The 17,061-nt window shown below is 45.4% G+C and overlaps 1 protein-coding gene across 1 annotated transcript in view; it reads right to left on the reverse strand.

The window, feature by feature from the left end:
• ALK (ALK receptor tyrosine kinase) overlaps positions 1 to 17,061 on the reverse strand; it is a 674,923-nt gene that overhangs the window by 433,898 nt on the left and 223,964 nt on the right. The window contains exon 3 of the mRNA XM_008700561.2: positions 10,821 to 10,985. Coding sequence (XP_008698783.2) covers positions 10,821 to 10,985 — 165 coding nt within the window. The remainder of the gene's footprint in view (positions 1 to 10,820; positions 10,986 to 17,061) is intronic.

The raw sequence follows: 17,061 nt of genomic DNA on the forward strand, positions 1-17,061 counted from the left end.
CTCTAAGTAGAATTACACTGTAGTTATCCCCATTCAAGAGAATTTTATTTTATTCCTCTTTGCACGGTCCTGGCTTTCCTTCAATTCTTTTCAAGCATAAATTCAGAGCGGTTCATGACTTTTCTGAAGCAGAGCCCATATTTCTTTAAGATGTGTCTTATCTGAACCATTTGATATATAGAAATCAGTGAGGCTAAAAACTCTACTAATAAAAGGTTCTTAATAAGAGGAAATCAGGAAGTCAGAAAGACAGGTTTCCATACTCTTAGAGATTATCTAGTCCTACCCACTCAATTCACTAGTTGAAAAACAGAGGCCTGGGTTCGCTTGTTAGCCAAGGCAGACCCACCGCTCCTGACTCCCAGCACAGTGCTCCTTCCATTTCTAAAGGGCGGCACTGGTTGCAGTAACCTGATTCCACCTTCTCGCACTAATCGCATCACCACATAGCCTGGACGGCAAGCTTCGTGCTGTGCCTGCCTGAGGCAGCTCTCCTCGCTCTGGCCATCTGCGAGAAGACAGAGGAGAGAGTGGGCTTCCCAAGACCCCTCCGAAGATGCTGCCTTTCATCAGACACCGCAGCGGATGGAACTGGTTGTGTCACAGAACAGAGCGCATCTCCCCAGTATCACTGGCATGTGGTCAATGCCACCAGCTGAACGTACCGCCAGACCTTTAATGAGAGTGAGTCCCACATAGAAGTAGGCCCTGGGCACGTATTGCATGGTGCACTGGGTGTTATAAGCAACTAATGAATCATCGAGCTTTACATCGGAAACCAGGGATGTACTGTATGGTGACTAACATAATATAATAAAAAAACATTAAAAAAAAAAAAGAAGTAGGCCCTGGGAAACACTGTGTTTTAGGAAGAGTTTGGCACAATGGAAATATGAGCTTTGACATTCAAAAACTGGAATTCAAACTCTGGCTCTGCCATATACCAGCTTTGTAGACTTGAGCAACTTACTTCATTTCTCTAAGATTCCATCTGTGGGTCCAGAAACAGTTAATGAATGTCTATTTTATACTGGGCCTTGGGCCAGGCTCTTGGGACATCACAGTGAATGAGAAAGACCTAGTTTCCTCTCTTCGAAGCTCACTATTTAGCCTCAGGTGACCAGCCTCTATGTTTAGTCACACTAACAATACCCATCTCACCATGTTTGGAGAATCAAGTGTGATCATGGATGAAAAAGCACTTTGCAGACTGCAGCTCTTGCCGGCTGCATCTGGGACAGAGCCAAGGGCCAGTCCCTGAGCTGCAGGAGCTCACCACGGGCCCTGCAGCTGTGGCTTTACTGCCTCCTCAGCCAGTCACACAGGAGCATCGCAAACACTGTCCTGGGCAACATCACAGCTTCCTTCCATGAGCGAGCTGGCCTCACCCCTCCATTTGGAAAAATGAACCTCTCCAGGCTCCTGCCTCGGGCGCCCTCAGTCCTTCTTACCCACAGGAGCCAGACTCGTAGAACTTCTGCCACTTTTAGCAGCTACTTCCAGCCTCAGCTCCTGCTGCTGCCATTTCTTTTTTTTTTTTTCTTTTTTATTTATTTATTTTATTATGATATGTTAGTCACCATACAGTACATCATTAGTTTTTGATGTAGTGTTCCATGGTTCACTGTTTGTGTATAACACCCAGTGCTCCATGCAATACATGCCCTCCTTAATACCCCTTTCTGTCCCATTTCCGGTGCACAGAGATGTCTGCTCTGTTCCCAGTGGAGGGGGGCAGTTTACAGACTGCCCTCCCAGTGATAACTCACCGCACAGCTTCTACGGCATCTATAAGGAAGTGTGTTTCCAAGGCCCATTCAGTCCTCGGAGCCCTGCCCTTCCTAGAATCGTACCCCAGGACCATCACTTTTCCTCCAAACTTGGTTAAGACCAGCTATGTTAGTTTCTTATTGCTGCTGTAACAAATTACCGGAAACTCGGTGGCTTAAAATAATCCACATTTATTATCCTACAATTCTGGAGGCCAGAAGTCTAATGGGTTGGTGAGCTGCCTTCCTTCTAGATGAGATTCAAGGGAGGGTACATTTTATTGCCTTTTCCAGCTTCTAGAAGCTGCTTGCGTTCCTTCTCTAGCGGCCTCTTCCTCCACCTTCAGTGCCAGTCACTGCTATACTGCCGCCTTGGATGGAATTATGCCCCCCTTGATTTGCGACGTTCTCCCCAACTTAGATTTTAATCTGCAGTGCCCTGCATTCAGTAGGGGACCTACCAATTGTTGGCTTAAGAAATGAAGAAATACATGATTCAAAAAATTAATAAAATTGAAAAATCGATACACCTTAGCACATAGTGATCGTCACATCTCTGTCTCTCTCTGGCCTCTGCTTCCATCATCACATCTGCTGACTCTGACCCTCTTGCCTCCCTTTTTCATATATAAGGAACCCTGTGATTCAATTAGGCCCACGCTTATAATCCAGAATAATCTCATCTGCAAAGTCCCTTTTGCCCTCTAAGGTAACATATTCACAGATTCTGGGAATTAGGACTCCTTTGGGTGGTCATAATTTTATTTGTCACACTAGCCCTAAGTCCTATGCTGGGAATACGCCTCAGGATCAGCAGCCTCAAGGAGCTAACCTGACAAATTCATCTATGCTAATGGGTGCAGGAACCTCTCTTTCTTCCCTCCACGGTGCCACACAAGTTTCTAGAGTCAATGCTCCCATCTTGATGCCAGGGTCCAAAGAATGACTTGAGCCGCGGAGCTGTATAGCTTCCAGAAGCCATAGCTAAATTTGGGGGGATGGGTATATCTCCTGGGTCTGGGGGGGATATCCGTGGCTCACGGATTTGTACCAGACGCATGGCCATAATTTGCAGTGGATATGCTTACCCTCAGACTCATATCAGAACAGGAAGAGTCTTAGTGACAGTCTAGTCTAAGACCTTTACCTTACAGATGAAGAACCCAAGGGCCTAGAGGTAAAGGGAAACCCTTTATAACAGAGCTGGGCTGGAGAGCCCTCCTCCCTCCAATGCCTGTCGTTCTTTCTTACTCCACATGCCCTGTGGGCAAGGTTATTAAGCTCAGGTAAGGAAAGGCAGAATCTTCCCCAGACAACCACAGTCCATTTCTTCCCAGTGAAGGTTCCCTTAGAAGGCAGAGGTAACACCGTGGGAGAGACTGGTTCTGATGGAGAGGACTTCACAGACACCCCGCAAGTATTCTGGCTCATTAAGGCAAGTCCCTCCAGAGTGCGAGTGCTGCCAGCTTGGCACCAGAATCTCATTAAAATGAAAGAATCAAAGCCACAGCTTGTTGAAGGGTTTGCTCCAGGGTCAGGATTCAAGGCCCAGTGACCTCTTTGTTCAGGAGATAAGGGACACATTTCTGCAAATCGCACCAGAGAACTCACGTGGCCTCTCATGAGGAGTTCCAGAAAAGGGGCAGGGATAAGAGGCTACCAATACCGCCCTCACCCAGCAACCTTACTACGATGAGAAGTTGGCTCAAATGAAGGGCAGGACCATCCAGAACCCTTCTGATATGTCCGAAGGGGCAAGAATTCAATTGAAATAGAGCATACCACTCCTGCTTACAAAACTGCACTCGGTCACTGGGTACATTCTTGAACTTGATGCACATCTGGTGCCCCCAGTTACCCTTTCCCACCCTTCAAGGACAAGTCAAGCAGAAAGAGGGTGGTGTGGGGGTGCTCTGGGTTTGTGGGCCAATATGAATGTACGGCTCCCAGGCAGGCAGGAAAGCCACCTGCTTGTCCGTCTACTGGTCCATCCCGCCAGAGTCAGCAGTGCGTTGCTGTGGCAGAAAACAGTTAACATGTTTTTTTTCCTTCCCCCCAAAAATCTAAAATAATTCAACAGAACACAGCCTCAAATGAGAATTTTTGATCCTCTTGTATTAAAAAAATAATAACATGTTTTATCTTACTATAAAAGCAACGCATGTTAATGGACTCGTGTGAAAAATACCAAAGCACAAAGAAAAAATATAAAATCATTGAGAATTCAGTCATCTAGAAATAACTTCTACCACTATGCTGGTATATATATAGACTTTTCTCCTTATGTACATATGTTTTCTCTTCTGCAAAATAAGTTCTATCACACAAATTATTCAACCTGGTTTTAAAAATTCTAATAATGGGCGTTGAATACTTTCCCATCTCATTAAATATTTTTACATACCATCAATGGAATGGCAGCATGATATTTAGGGGTACTGTATTTTATTTAACTAACTCCTTATTGTTTGAGTATTTAAATAATTTCCAGTTTTTCACCATCATAAACAACACTACCAAGATAGCTCTTTAGATAAGCCAGTAGGAAACATTTTATTGCGACCCTGTTCCTTAAGTCTGTCATAGTCTATAGAGAAAGGTATCACTTCTGATTCTTGAGGGTTGAGTTTGTATTGTTAGTAGCACTCAGCCTAGAAAGTGATTTCCTTCTTCTCTAAACCAAGTAGAATCTGAGAAAAGAGACTAAATGGTCTTTGAAACTTATGAGTCAGAGAGACCACAAGAGCTAGACTTGTCTAGCTTGAATATATTGAATATATCGTATGTGCTGAATATATACATAGTAGGGGTGCATGTCAGGAATATTTTACTGATGAGGCATATGATAAAGTTTAGAGACTGTTGCCTTAGAACAGTAATTCATGGTAGACAGAGAAAGCAGCATAGGAAGGAAGCTCTCGGGGACTGGAGCCCAAGAACACTTTGCATAAACAGTCCCCATTTGGATCATCCTGTTTGAACCAAATGAAAAGAAAAAAAGATTGTTCTGTCCCAGAGGATCTGTGTGTGTGTGTGTGTGTGTGTGTGTGTGTGTGTGTGCGCGCGCGCGCGCGCGTGCGCATCTGTCATTCCCATTGTATTTTTCTTCTTTCCCAGTTTGCCTTTCTCTCCTGACTGCTCTCTCAGCATCAACACCCTAAGCCAAAGGTCTTTGCTAAAGGCTGCTTATACAAAGTGAGGTGAGCAATTACTGACGCTCCCATGAACCAGATCGCCTTAAAGGTGACCACTAAACCCTGTGCGCAGGAAGCAGCTGACTTTAAGCACACGTTAGCACATCTCGCCTCTGCGACCGTGCAAGCCGGGGACCAGAAGGGTGCTTCCAGGGTGTGCTGTCCATGTTACTCCAGCTCTAGAGCTCCTCCCACCTCGATCTCACTGACAGCGTGTCCTGCCATCTCCTCCCTGCCCTCACCTACGGGACTTGCTCTCTGGAAAGAGCTGTAAACCCACTCACATGTAGGGATCCCCCACTGAAGAGGCTAATTTATGAGGTCCCATTTGGTCAGCCAATAAAGCCTGAGAGCAGAAATGGGCTAACGATGAGTTGCACTGGGTGAAGGAGGAAGTGCTAGGCAGACTTTCATCACTCCAGTTGCCTGTCAACACCACAAAGGGTTAAGGGCAGAGTATGAGACTTACAGCCAGCTCAGTCCACCAGCTGCAGCCCCCAGTGACGACAAGTGCAAAGGGCAATGTATGCCGAGAGAGACTGCCCATCAAGGTTGGGCCTGCAGCTCAAAATGTGGCCCAGTTTCCAGGTTCCCGCTACTCCTGGGATGGAGTCAATCTGTGAAGTGTTCAAGAATCTTTTAAGGACATTGCAAATCCCTAAGGCAGGTGAAGGAATTAAAGGAAAAGAGGAGAAATGCTGGCATTTATCTGGGCTCCTCTGAAATCACCTAACCTAACTTCCAGAAGGGTCTAGGAACTCATAAGTACAGGAAGAGACACACAGGATCCACATGCCAATCCACACACGTGGGGAGAAAAATCAATGTGTAGTAGGTTGAATCAGGTTCCCAAAAGACATGTCCGAGTCCTAATCCCTGGTACTTGTGAAAGTGATCTTATTTGGAAACAAGGTCTTTGCAAATGTAATCAAGGATCTTGAGATGAGATCATGTTGCATTTAAGGTGGGGCCCCAAATCCAGTGACATGCGTCACTATAGAAGACAGATCTGAGACTCAGGAGAGTGCCATGTGCAGTTGGAGGCAGGGAAAGGAGCACTGAGATACCAGCAGCCACCAGAACCTCGGCAACCAGGCAAGGAATGTATACTCCTGCAGTCTCTAGAAAGTACCAACGCTGGTCACACCTTGATTTCAGACTGCTAGCTTCTGGAACTGGGTTAAATCAATTTATGTTGTTTTAAGCCACCCAGCTTGTGTCTATTTGTTACAGCAGCTACAAGAAACTAACGCACAAGAGTACAGCAGGAGCGGTCAGACCAAAAGGCTGAACAGCCCCATGCTGGCATGACAGTGCCCTTGTTATCTGTGGCTGCATCATTAGCCATTCCAGAACTCTAGGACAATTCTTCTCAGCCTTCTGAAAACCAGCCATCTTCTTGTGTGTGTGCCAGAATAGCTAACATACAGTGTTCCATTAGTGTACAGGTGTACAATATAGTAATTCAACAGGCGTACAGTATAATGATTCAACACTTCATGCAACACCCTGTGCTCATCACAGCAAGTGCCCTCCTTCATTCCCATCACCTGTTTAATCCATTGCCCCATCTACCTCCCCTCCGGTGACCAGCAGTGTGTTCTCTATAGTCAAGAGTTTGTTTCTTGGTTTGTTTCTCTCTCTTTTATTTTCCTTTGCTTGTTTGTTTTGTTTCTTAAATTCCACATATGAGTAAAATCATATGGCTGGAGAGTATAATGCTAAGTCAATAAGTCAGTCAGAGAATGACAAAAACCGAACCAAAACAAAGCCTTGAGAATCAGTTCTCTGGAAGAGAACCGAGCTGATACAGGAAGGGGGTCAGCCTCTCCCAGCTGACTCTTCTCCCATGCTTCCTGGGTATGCATATGACTGAGGGGTTGTGAAGGGGGTTGGGTGGGTGAAGCTGCTAATGTGTTTTCCATCTGAAAGCCAGGGTTCATGCCAGAGACTAAGATCTTGTCTTGCTGGAAAAGAAAAACGTGACTACATTCCAAAAGACCGGAAGTAGTAGATGTCAAACATGCCCCTGGCTCTACTTAAAAAGTCATAGAATGCCTCAATCTGATGATTCCTCAAGATTTTATTAATTTATAATATTGTGTTCCATCAAGATCATCACTTTTTATTATCTTGCTGCTCTGAATTGTATCTTCCTTATTATTCTCAGTTACAGGGGCTATAAATTAAAATCATTCAGAATTTATACTCTTACAGTTCATTATCTATGATTGGTATTATCTCACTGCCTTTTTCTGGTCTTTCTATATCCCCTGACAAGAAATATTGCAATGGAGTCTAAATACCACCCAACCAATAAATGTTGAGTTTTAAGAAATCTCTATTGACTACACTACCCTAAAGGGCACCCCATTACTCCTTCTTATCTCCAGCACCAGCATCCTTTCTGCCAAAATGCAGAGAAAGTGAGATTCCAGAGAGTTGGCTGTTAGGACTGAGATGTAGGTCTTGCTTTGGCGCTATGCAAATTGGGAATGTCATTTTCTCTCCCTTCACCTTCACCTCTNNNNTCCCTGATGGTCAAGAAACATTAAGATACATCAGGCTGCCTCATGAGGAGCAGCTCTACTTCAGAGAACTGGTAGGTATATAATTAGCTGAAGCAAAAAGCAATGAGCAGCCCATTACTAGAAGTTGTGAGCACCTGTAAGTGATATTCTGGAAGTGTCCCTATAAAGGCTGGGAGGCTAGTCCCTCGTTTCTAAGGCATATCAATGAGTATAGGTCCCTCCATCAGACCCCAGGGAAAATCAACGCCAGTTTCTGACAGTGATGAGATTCCCTCAAGTTGTGTTTGGATGTGTTTGTTCATTAAAGAACTTGATGAAGTGGACTGGGGTATCTATGGTGGCTGTTCACATCATCATTCTTAGTGATGCGACATGCTACCATGCTAGGAAGAGTGTTTTGGAGACAGATGGAAGCTGGCAGTACTCACTAAAACATGACTACTCCAACCCTGACTGATTTAACTAATGGGAAAAGGTTTGTATTCAGTGCAGGTATTGGCCTTTGGGACCCAGCTTTATAAAAACATAAAGGCGCAGATCTATTTCCACCCTTAGAAATACTGAGGAGTGAGTGTTCATTTTTTAATTCCCTCCTGTTCTTCTTCCTTTTGTTTCTCTCCTAGTACTCAGGGTAACATGCAGATGCCAGAGATCACAAGATAGCAGATCAAGGAGGAGAAACAGGTCAGAGAGTGGCAATGCACAATCTATTGGCGCTCTTCTAAAAATTGCTTACAAATTTTAAAAGCAACAACTTTCAAATGTATACAGTCTGACTCCTACAAAGTCCGAGAACAACTGCTACTTGTCCCTCTCCCCGATCTCACAATTCAATAGTCATCAAATAAAAAACCTACAAGGACCAAAAGTGCAGGTTCTACCAGGGCACTTCTAGAGGCTGGGGATAAGGCTCTGGAGCATTCCTAGGGATGGGGGAATGGGAGTAAGTCTGAAAGGAGGTCTGCATCAAGAGTATAACAAACCCAGCTCTGCCTACCTGAGAAGTTTCTACAAACAAACAAATAAAAACAAAACAAAACAAAACAAAAACAAAACAAAAAGGAGGGAGAGAAGAGTCACATGGAAAGTAAAGCTCCGAAGCTATACTGGATTGCGTCCGCCAGCTGGATAAAAATGGCCAAGTCTGACAATATCAGGGACTGGGTGAGGAGGTAACGTCCTGGGGAGGAATACTGACACCTCACTAGTGGGGGTATGACTTAGTGCCACCACTTGGGAAAACAGGTCGGCACTATCTATCGAAATGGAAGCTGCGCCCCATGACCCAGCGATCCCGCTCCTCCTCTCTGAACTAGGGAAACTCTTGGACAGGCACCTGCAGCAAGAGGCTTTGCAAAAATGCTTACAGGAGTGCTGTTGGTAACAGCAAAACCACAGAAACAACCCAAGTGTCTAAGGACAGTAGGAGAGATAAATTGTGGTATTTTCCTGCAGTGATTGAAAACCCAGAGAACCACAGCTATGTGCATCAAAATGGACAAATCACAAAACAACAACACTATCTCATTTATGCAATAGGTTACAAACCTAATCGATACATTGTTTGGGGCTCCATACAGAAGTGGTAAGGCCACAAGGAAAAGCAAATGAACGATGAACGCAAAATAGGACAGCGGTTACCTCTGAGGAAAGGGAGAGATTCTGGATCTAGGAAGGCAAAAGAAGAGGCTGTAAATGGACTGACAACATTCGAATCCTTACACTTGGTGCTGAGAGCACAAGTGTTGATCTCACTGTACTCGTTAATCCATGCACACACGTTTACTTTGTTGCACACACTAGATTTTACAATAAAATTTTAAAATAAATAGGTTACCAGGTTCCACCTCAGATCCTTCGAATCAGAATCTCAGGCTGTGGGATCTAGGCAGTACTTTGTATAAGTTCTCCAGAAGATTCAGATGGGCTATAGGGTTAAGAGCCACTTACTTACACACAACCCCATGACCCCCACCCTGGGCAACAGACATCGGCATCCAGGTGAAAGCAGCTTAAAATATAAATCAAGGTCAAGCAATTTCAAAAGAGTCATAAAAACAGAAAAAAAGGTCAGCCTGGGAGAGCAGGTAGGAAGGAAAAGCGTCTCCCAGTTCAGGGTCTGAGGCCGCGATAGCAGCCTGAGGGCATCAGCTATTTCTGTGCCACCTCCAACCTCCCCCAGAACTTAATTGAGCTCTGTCCCCATTAGAGTCACAGTAGCATGAGCCTGAGATAATTGCCCCCGACCTGGGCCCAGGGTAGGCTCTTGCCGTAACTTTTGCTGCAAAGACAGAAACACGATGTGGTAGAAAGTGTCCTCGTCTAGCTCTCATCACAGCCGACATCCACACCTGGACCAGCATGGACAAGCTGTGTGATCTTTAGCAAGTCACATCCCCTCTCTGAGCCCCCGCCGTCTCATCTGGCCTGCCTCTCTCACAACACTGGATTCCAATGAGACCGTGTAGGTGTAAGGGCTTTGCAAAATGAAAAGTATGACACCGAATGTTTGGTAAGTCCATCACCATGCTAGAGGTTATTTCTTCCTACAAGTCAGAAACATAGGCTGTTGATTCTGGATAAGTCGAGTTTTCTGGGTCCAAGGAACGTGGAGTTCTAAGATTAGCCACAGTGAGACCTGAAGGCGGGACTAGGACTTAGTGCCTCCACCTCCCTCTAAAAACTCAGCAAATACTTAACAAGTACCCACAATTTATCCCGCCCTATCTTCTCCAGTCCCTAATAATTCAGAAAGAGATGCTCATTAATAGCTCAGGACTACCGGAAGCACCTTGCAAAGCTACAACGCAGCCTGAATATTCATTAACGGCTTTGAAACTAACATTTAACCCAGTTATACCTTCCAAATTAGAAATGCCAGACTTAGCAAGTAAAAAGGCAGGACCCCCAATACATTTGAATTTTTAAATATAATTAGAAATTAGAATAACTTTTAAAGTGTAAGTATCCCCCAACGATTGCATGAGATATACTTATACCAAGAAACCACTTATTGTTCACCGGAAACTCCAATTTAACTGGGTGTTTGTATTTTACCTGGCAACTCTATTCACTGACAAACAGATCAGCACTTTCTCCTACATCTGCATGAAAGAGAGTCATAGGATCCTATTTTCTTCTCTTGGTTAGAGAGTAAAGTGCCGGCTTGATCCTTGCACCCTAGGCAAGGCACAGGTATTAGAATCAGGTTTCAAAAGAAACAGGTGAGAGCACAGCCAGGGGAACCTCAAACCTGCAAACAGAAATGGACATCCAAGCCCCACCCTGGCCTGGCCGGGACACTCTGTGGTGGCGTCTACCCTTACCTCGGGGCATCTCCTTGGAGTGCTCTGTCTCCGGCCCATCCAACAGGTCCATCTGGGAGGCCTCCTCAGAGGGGACGCGGCGCCAGGACCAGCTCTGGTTGCCAAGGTCGTGAAGGGGCGGGGAGTACTCCAGCTCGCAGGGGAAATCGAAGCTGCACTCCAGGCCTGCAAGGACAGCCAGCGGTCAGTGGGGCAAACTGTCTCCCCAAGGGGACCCTCCAGCCCCACCCCTCCATTCCAGGAAGGCGGCCTTCATCTCATCCACAACCCTCACTCTAGCCAGGTGGCCAGCGGTCAGGTTCACAGCTGGCTCGGCTCCATATGACTAAAAAGGGGACTGAGAGAGGAAAAAGGGATTCCTTGTATAATTCAGGTTAAGGGGGTATCTTCAGAGAAGGCAGGCGAAAAGAGAGCTAACTGGCAGGAGCTGGAGAAGTTCTGCGTCCTGTAAGGTTGCCTGGGGACAGGAGAGGGCTGGAGGCCACATGGCCGGATGATGGCTTTGCAGCCGGAGAGGTCGGCCTCTAAGTCTGGGTTGACTCCAGGCAAAAAAAATCAGGCTGTGTGGTCTCAAATTTCCTCATCTGTACATTGGGGATGAAAACGCCTACCTCCAGGGATTGCTGTGAGAGCTGGTAGGATAACGTGTGTGCGAATACATGAGCCTGTCGACAGCAGATGCTCAGGGGAAAAATCCTGGCCAGGTTCTGCCCTGCCTGACAAGAGAATGCCAAGGGGAACTCAGGCCTTACTCACAGCCTGTCTGCCAGGCAACCATCTACCCTTTGGACCCCTTCACACGAGAGGGTCACGGCTAGGACAGCTAGTCCGCGCTCATTCTCTCTTGGGGAGGGGGTGGGCAAGGACCCTGGGGAAGGGGAGAGAGAGAGGGAGGAAGCAGCAAGAAGCTGTTTCCTGGGACTTTTTACGACCTTTGACCAGGCAACTTGTGTCTAAACCATTTCATATTTGCCCTACTTTTAAGATACACTCACCTTCTCCTTCCCCTTCCTCGGTGTGCATTACCCAAAGTGGCCGAAATGCTCTGCACCCAGTAGGCACCCAACGCTCACTGACGGGTAAGTGAAATGTGTATCAAAGTGCAAATTATAACCTACCTTTTACTTCACTGTCTCCCCTCAGCCATGGGGATGTGAAGAAAGGGAGAATGTGACGTGAGGACAGACTACCGGACTAGCAGATGGGGACTTTGGTTGGTGTCAGGCTTGGACAGTCTCTTCGCACGTGTGGCACTTGGTGCCCTCGGCTGCAAACAGGGGTTTAGACCAGGTGACGGGGAAAACAAATGCCCAGTGAGGCCTGGGTTCCAACTCCAGCTCTGCCACTGATGTGCCTATTCCCTTGAACAAGATACTTGACCTCTCTGGGCCTCAAGTCCCTCAATTACAAAATGAGACCTAGGCTAGATGTTCTCTAAAGCTCCTTCCTGATTTGACTTTTTTAAAATTCCTAAGTCCTGGTTCTCAGAAGGGTTATAGCACGTGTGATGAATCAGTCTGTGTGGTGGTGCTAATGGGTGCTAGCTTCCAATGACCATTTTCCATTTAACAGCTGCTTCTGGGGCTACTGCTACCTTGACCTCCAAGAGGAGCCAGGTGTTGGGAATTTCCGACCACAGAGGAGAAGTGGGGTCAATTCCAGTGCAGGCAGCCGGCCATCACCGGATGGTCCCCTAGTCACACACGTAGGCAGCTAAGCCCTTATCCCAGAGTGGGAGTAAAATAATTCCCATTGACACGAGCCAAACTCAGTTCAGGTGGGTAGGTGGGGGGGGTGAATCCCTCAATTACACTTCTATTAAGTATCTTTCTGCTTCTCGGCCTATCGAGATTTATGTACCAGCTGCTCTCCACGAGCCACCATCTTTCTGGTCCTAAGGTTAATACCACTCGCCCTTTCACAATGCAGACGATTCACCTTTATAATGGCAAGCTCAAATGCGCAGAGCTAGCCTTGTTTGAGTTGACATGCCACTTGCTGCCTACATAAATTTTATCAGCTTTGAAGACTTTCTACCTTCCCTTGGGGGCTGAGCTGCTGCCGTGTCCATGAATCGTAGGCTGCCTTACTCTTCAAGACTTACTTGCCAGCCACCTGGTTTTGATTGCAGAATGCAAGGAGAAAAATGATCCAATGTTTTGTACTTTCTAGCACAACAATTATCCTTATAATGAAAAGTGGAGCCACTAACCTTGGCCCTTCTGAAGAGGGTCAAAAGGACCCATCCATATTAGCTAATGATCAAGTCAAAAGATGAGAGAGAAAGGTATTGGCTGTCCCCATCCCACACCGACAACTACTGGTGACTTTCCCAAAGCTTCCATGTCTGTGGCCCATCCTCGATCTTGATTTTTCTCCTTTGTTTAAAATCATCCTATTTCTATTTGGGACAGAGGTGTGGCATGCAAGGTCAGACACTGTCTGGTGCATATCAGACGAACAGACCACAGAATCCCAGCATCAAGCATCATCTATCGTGGGATCTTTGACTCTGAACAGTTGGAGAACCGGCCGTGTTCGGACCAAACCCGGCCTCATGATACAAGCTAGGCACGTGCTCCAATTACCAAACGGGTTCATTTTGAAATTCTTGCTCCGAGGCAGTCTCCCTTTAGCTGTCAAAGCCACACTCTTTGACTTTAAATAGAAAGGGAGTTAACATTACTGTTCATTGTGGGTGAAACCGAATTGGGCTTTCCTACATTCCAATTTAATTTCCCATAAAATACCAAGATAGGTTTCTTTCTCCTGCGCTAGCCCCAGTGCCTTTCAAGCGGTAACACCTGGGACTCATCATCTCTAAAAACACCAGGTTAAGGATCATTTTCCTTGGGCCTGTTCTGAGGTTTTCAGACCTAGAATGCTTCTTGCATCTTTCTCCTCAAGCCTCCTCTGACCCAGTCTTTGTAGGACAGAGCCTGCAGAGTTTGTTTTACAGACAGGACTTGAAGGGATCCAGGGTTTCAGTGAAGGGTTCAGCCTTAAGCCATCTAACCATAGAGGCAGGTCCACACCCAAGGGAAGGTGTGGGAAATGAATTCACTGAGCCCCAGCTGTCTGCCAGAGACTGTGCGAGGTGTTCTTCCTATGTGACTACATTTAATCTACAGAACAACACTGGAAAGTAGATGATGTCTTCTCTCTACAGATGCGGAAATAGAGGCTCGGAAAGTTTACTCTACTTGCCCAAAGATCAAAGGATCACCCTAAGGCAGAACCAGAATGTGACCCAAGGCTAGATAATGATGAAGATCTAGGCATTTCTCATCTCGTCTCCACAGTTTCAAATCTCAATCCAGGGCCAACAGAGTAGATTAAAGAATATATGAGACACCGGTGAAGTGTTATATTTTGGTTATTACTAGACCCAAAGTCTGCGGCCTCTTCATATCTGCAAAGGCTTGTCCTCTACTCTCAGGGAACAGATTTAGATTTCCTCTCTGGCAGGCCTATTTTGCAAAGTGACCATGACCTTCAAAAAACTCCAGACGTCTCAACCTTATTTTACCTATCAGGACCCAGGAGAATCTAACCATTGAAAAACAGCAATGAGAAAAAGACATACTTTCCAGACGCTGCTGATCATTGCCACCCACTTTCTAGTTACTTCCATCATGAAAGAAAGATAAGGCAATGGAATCTTCTGGAAACAGTTCTCCTGCTGAGAGGGATATCAAGTGCTGTGAAGGGAAAGGTCTTGGTAGAGCAGCGAGGATGATTCCAGGCTTGATCCTGCACAGAGCAGCTGAGAGACACCAGCAGGTCTGGTCACCTCTCTATGCCTAGTTTTCTGCATTTGAAAAAAATGAAAAAAGGAGCATATATATATATTATTTTATATATATATATTATTTTATATATATATTATGTATATATATATATATAATAATATATATTATAGATATATTATAGATATATATATATATCACCATTTACAATAGTCCCAAACTAAATCAAATGCCCAAGAAACTAAAAATATAAAACCAATAAATAATGTCGTGTGATGGACTAGTATGCATCTACACAAAAATCTAGATTGTTGAAGAAATGGAAAATTAATCAGACAGTGGTGTTGAGGTGGCAGCTGGCTAGCTCAGTGGGAGGAGTGAGGGACCCTTGATCTCAGGGCTGTAAGTTGGTGCCCCACAGTGGGTATAGAGATTATATAAATAAATTAAAACGAAACAAAAAAAAAGTGTCGAAGAAATATGCATGGCAGGACCCTACTAAAATTGTTAGATTACACATTCACATGGTTCCAAAATTTAAACACTCTAAAAATCGAACTACAAAATCTTACTCCAACCGCTGTCTCTACCTGCCCACAACTTACAGGTCACACTTTTGTTTCTTGCCCAACCTCCCAGTTTTTATTTAGACAGATATGAACGTAGATATAAAAAAATAAGTAAATACTTATAGATCCCATTAGAAAGAACAAGTTCTCAACATTTGCTGCAACATGGACGGCACTGGAGGAGATAATGCTAAGTGAAATAAGTCAAGCAGAGAAAGACAATTATCATATGATTTCTCTCATCTATGGAACATAAGAACAAGGAAGATCGATAGGAGAAGAAAGGGGTAAAGAAAGGGGGGTGATCAGAAGGGGGAATGAAGCATGAGAGACTGTAGACTCTGAGAAACAAACTGAGGGCTTCAGAGGGGAGGGGGGTGGGGGAATGGGATAGGCTGGTGATGGGTGGTGGGGAGGGCACGTATTGCATGGTGCACTGGGTGTTACACGCAACTAATGAATCATCGAACTTTACATCAAAAACCAGGGATGTACTGTATGGCGACTAATATAATATAATAAAAAAATTTTTTTAAAAAAGAAGACAATTGCTTTTATTTCAAAAAAAAAAAAAAGGAGCATATACCTTCTATCGTGCCCTGTCTCTGAAGGTCAGTGATTCTACAGGGCCAATACAACCAACCTACAGACCACCAGTCATTTTTACTCTGCCTACCTCTAAATGGGGGCTTTCTGTCAGAAGCAGATTCCCCATGAAATGAGGCTGAAAGTGCATCACACTCAATGGGGACTCAGTTTACCTCAAGATCCTCAAAGAATTAAGAAGAAACGTTCAGGTAAGACTGTTCCTGGGTGAATAAGTGTGTATGTGAGTGTGTGTGTCTTTGTGTGTGTGTGTGTGTGTTTATGAATTTTTATCAGTTTGTACCTATATTCTGAAACCTTCCAGGGTATGATTCACATTTCAAAAACTGAATTCATTAACAGTTAGCTTGAAGGCATTGTTCTACTATAAAAGGCAGCCATTCAGAAGAATGTTACAGAAACAGATGAGAAAACCCTGTGGTGCCCCTGCCCAGAGAGATGCCCAGCTCCCTTACCAAACGCCCTTGGCTGCAGAGGAGTTGGCAATGACCGCACGCTGAGCCTGAGGGGGGATGTCTAGCCTGTAGGAATGTGGGAGACTACCCAAGCAGTCATGCCAAGGCCTGTGCGGAGGAAGCTGCCTCAGCTAATCAGCAGAGATGGGGACCTTCTCAGGCTGAGCTGCATGAAGGAGATTCCATGAAAGTTCCAGGTACCATCTACAACACCACATAGAGGTGATGGGGAGACATGTTGTCCTTTGGCCACTCAGGTCTTCTCTTGGGTGGGCTTAGAAAATCCAACAGTCCTCCTTTGTAGACTGACCCAGACTCACCTCAGGCTCCAAAAAACTCCTTTGGGTCAAGGCCTTTTGTGCCTCCTTGATTCTGACTCTGGAAACCCAGAGACCTCCCACTCGTTTCCTCAGTCACCACGAGTTAATTTCAAGAGAGGGGACCAGCAGCCTCTAGTTTTTTAGATTTTCTTTCCAAGGCTGGCTGGTTTCCAGCATCCTTAAGAGCCACTGTCCTAGGGCAGGTCCACAGGAACCCACTGGCTGATGTCTCGCACTGTCAGCCCGCCATGAGTTTTAGAAACAAATACTGCAGAGTGAAAAGTAGAGTCATATAAAAGAGATGAAAGCCATGTTTATCAATCCTATGATACTTCACCCTTCTTTCCTTTTTTCTCTTCTCATGAGTGTTTCAGAAATCAAGCCTGGGGTCAGACGTACGTTCTTGGCTCTGACAGCACCTGGTACGCATGTATAGAGGAGCCCTAAGGGGAGGACCTCCCCGAAGCCTGTGGGAAGTATCTTCATAATTTACAATATTTACTGAGGGCTTACTGTGTTCAGACACGGCATGTCAGGCCCCT

This window comes from Ursus maritimus, unplaced genomic scaffold, assembly GCF_017311325.1.
Source record: "Ursus maritimus isolate PB19 unplaced genomic scaffold, ASM1731132v1 scaffold_6, whole genome shotgun sequence".
NCBI lineage: Eukaryota > Metazoa > Chordata > Mammalia > Carnivora > Ursidae > Ursus > Ursus maritimus.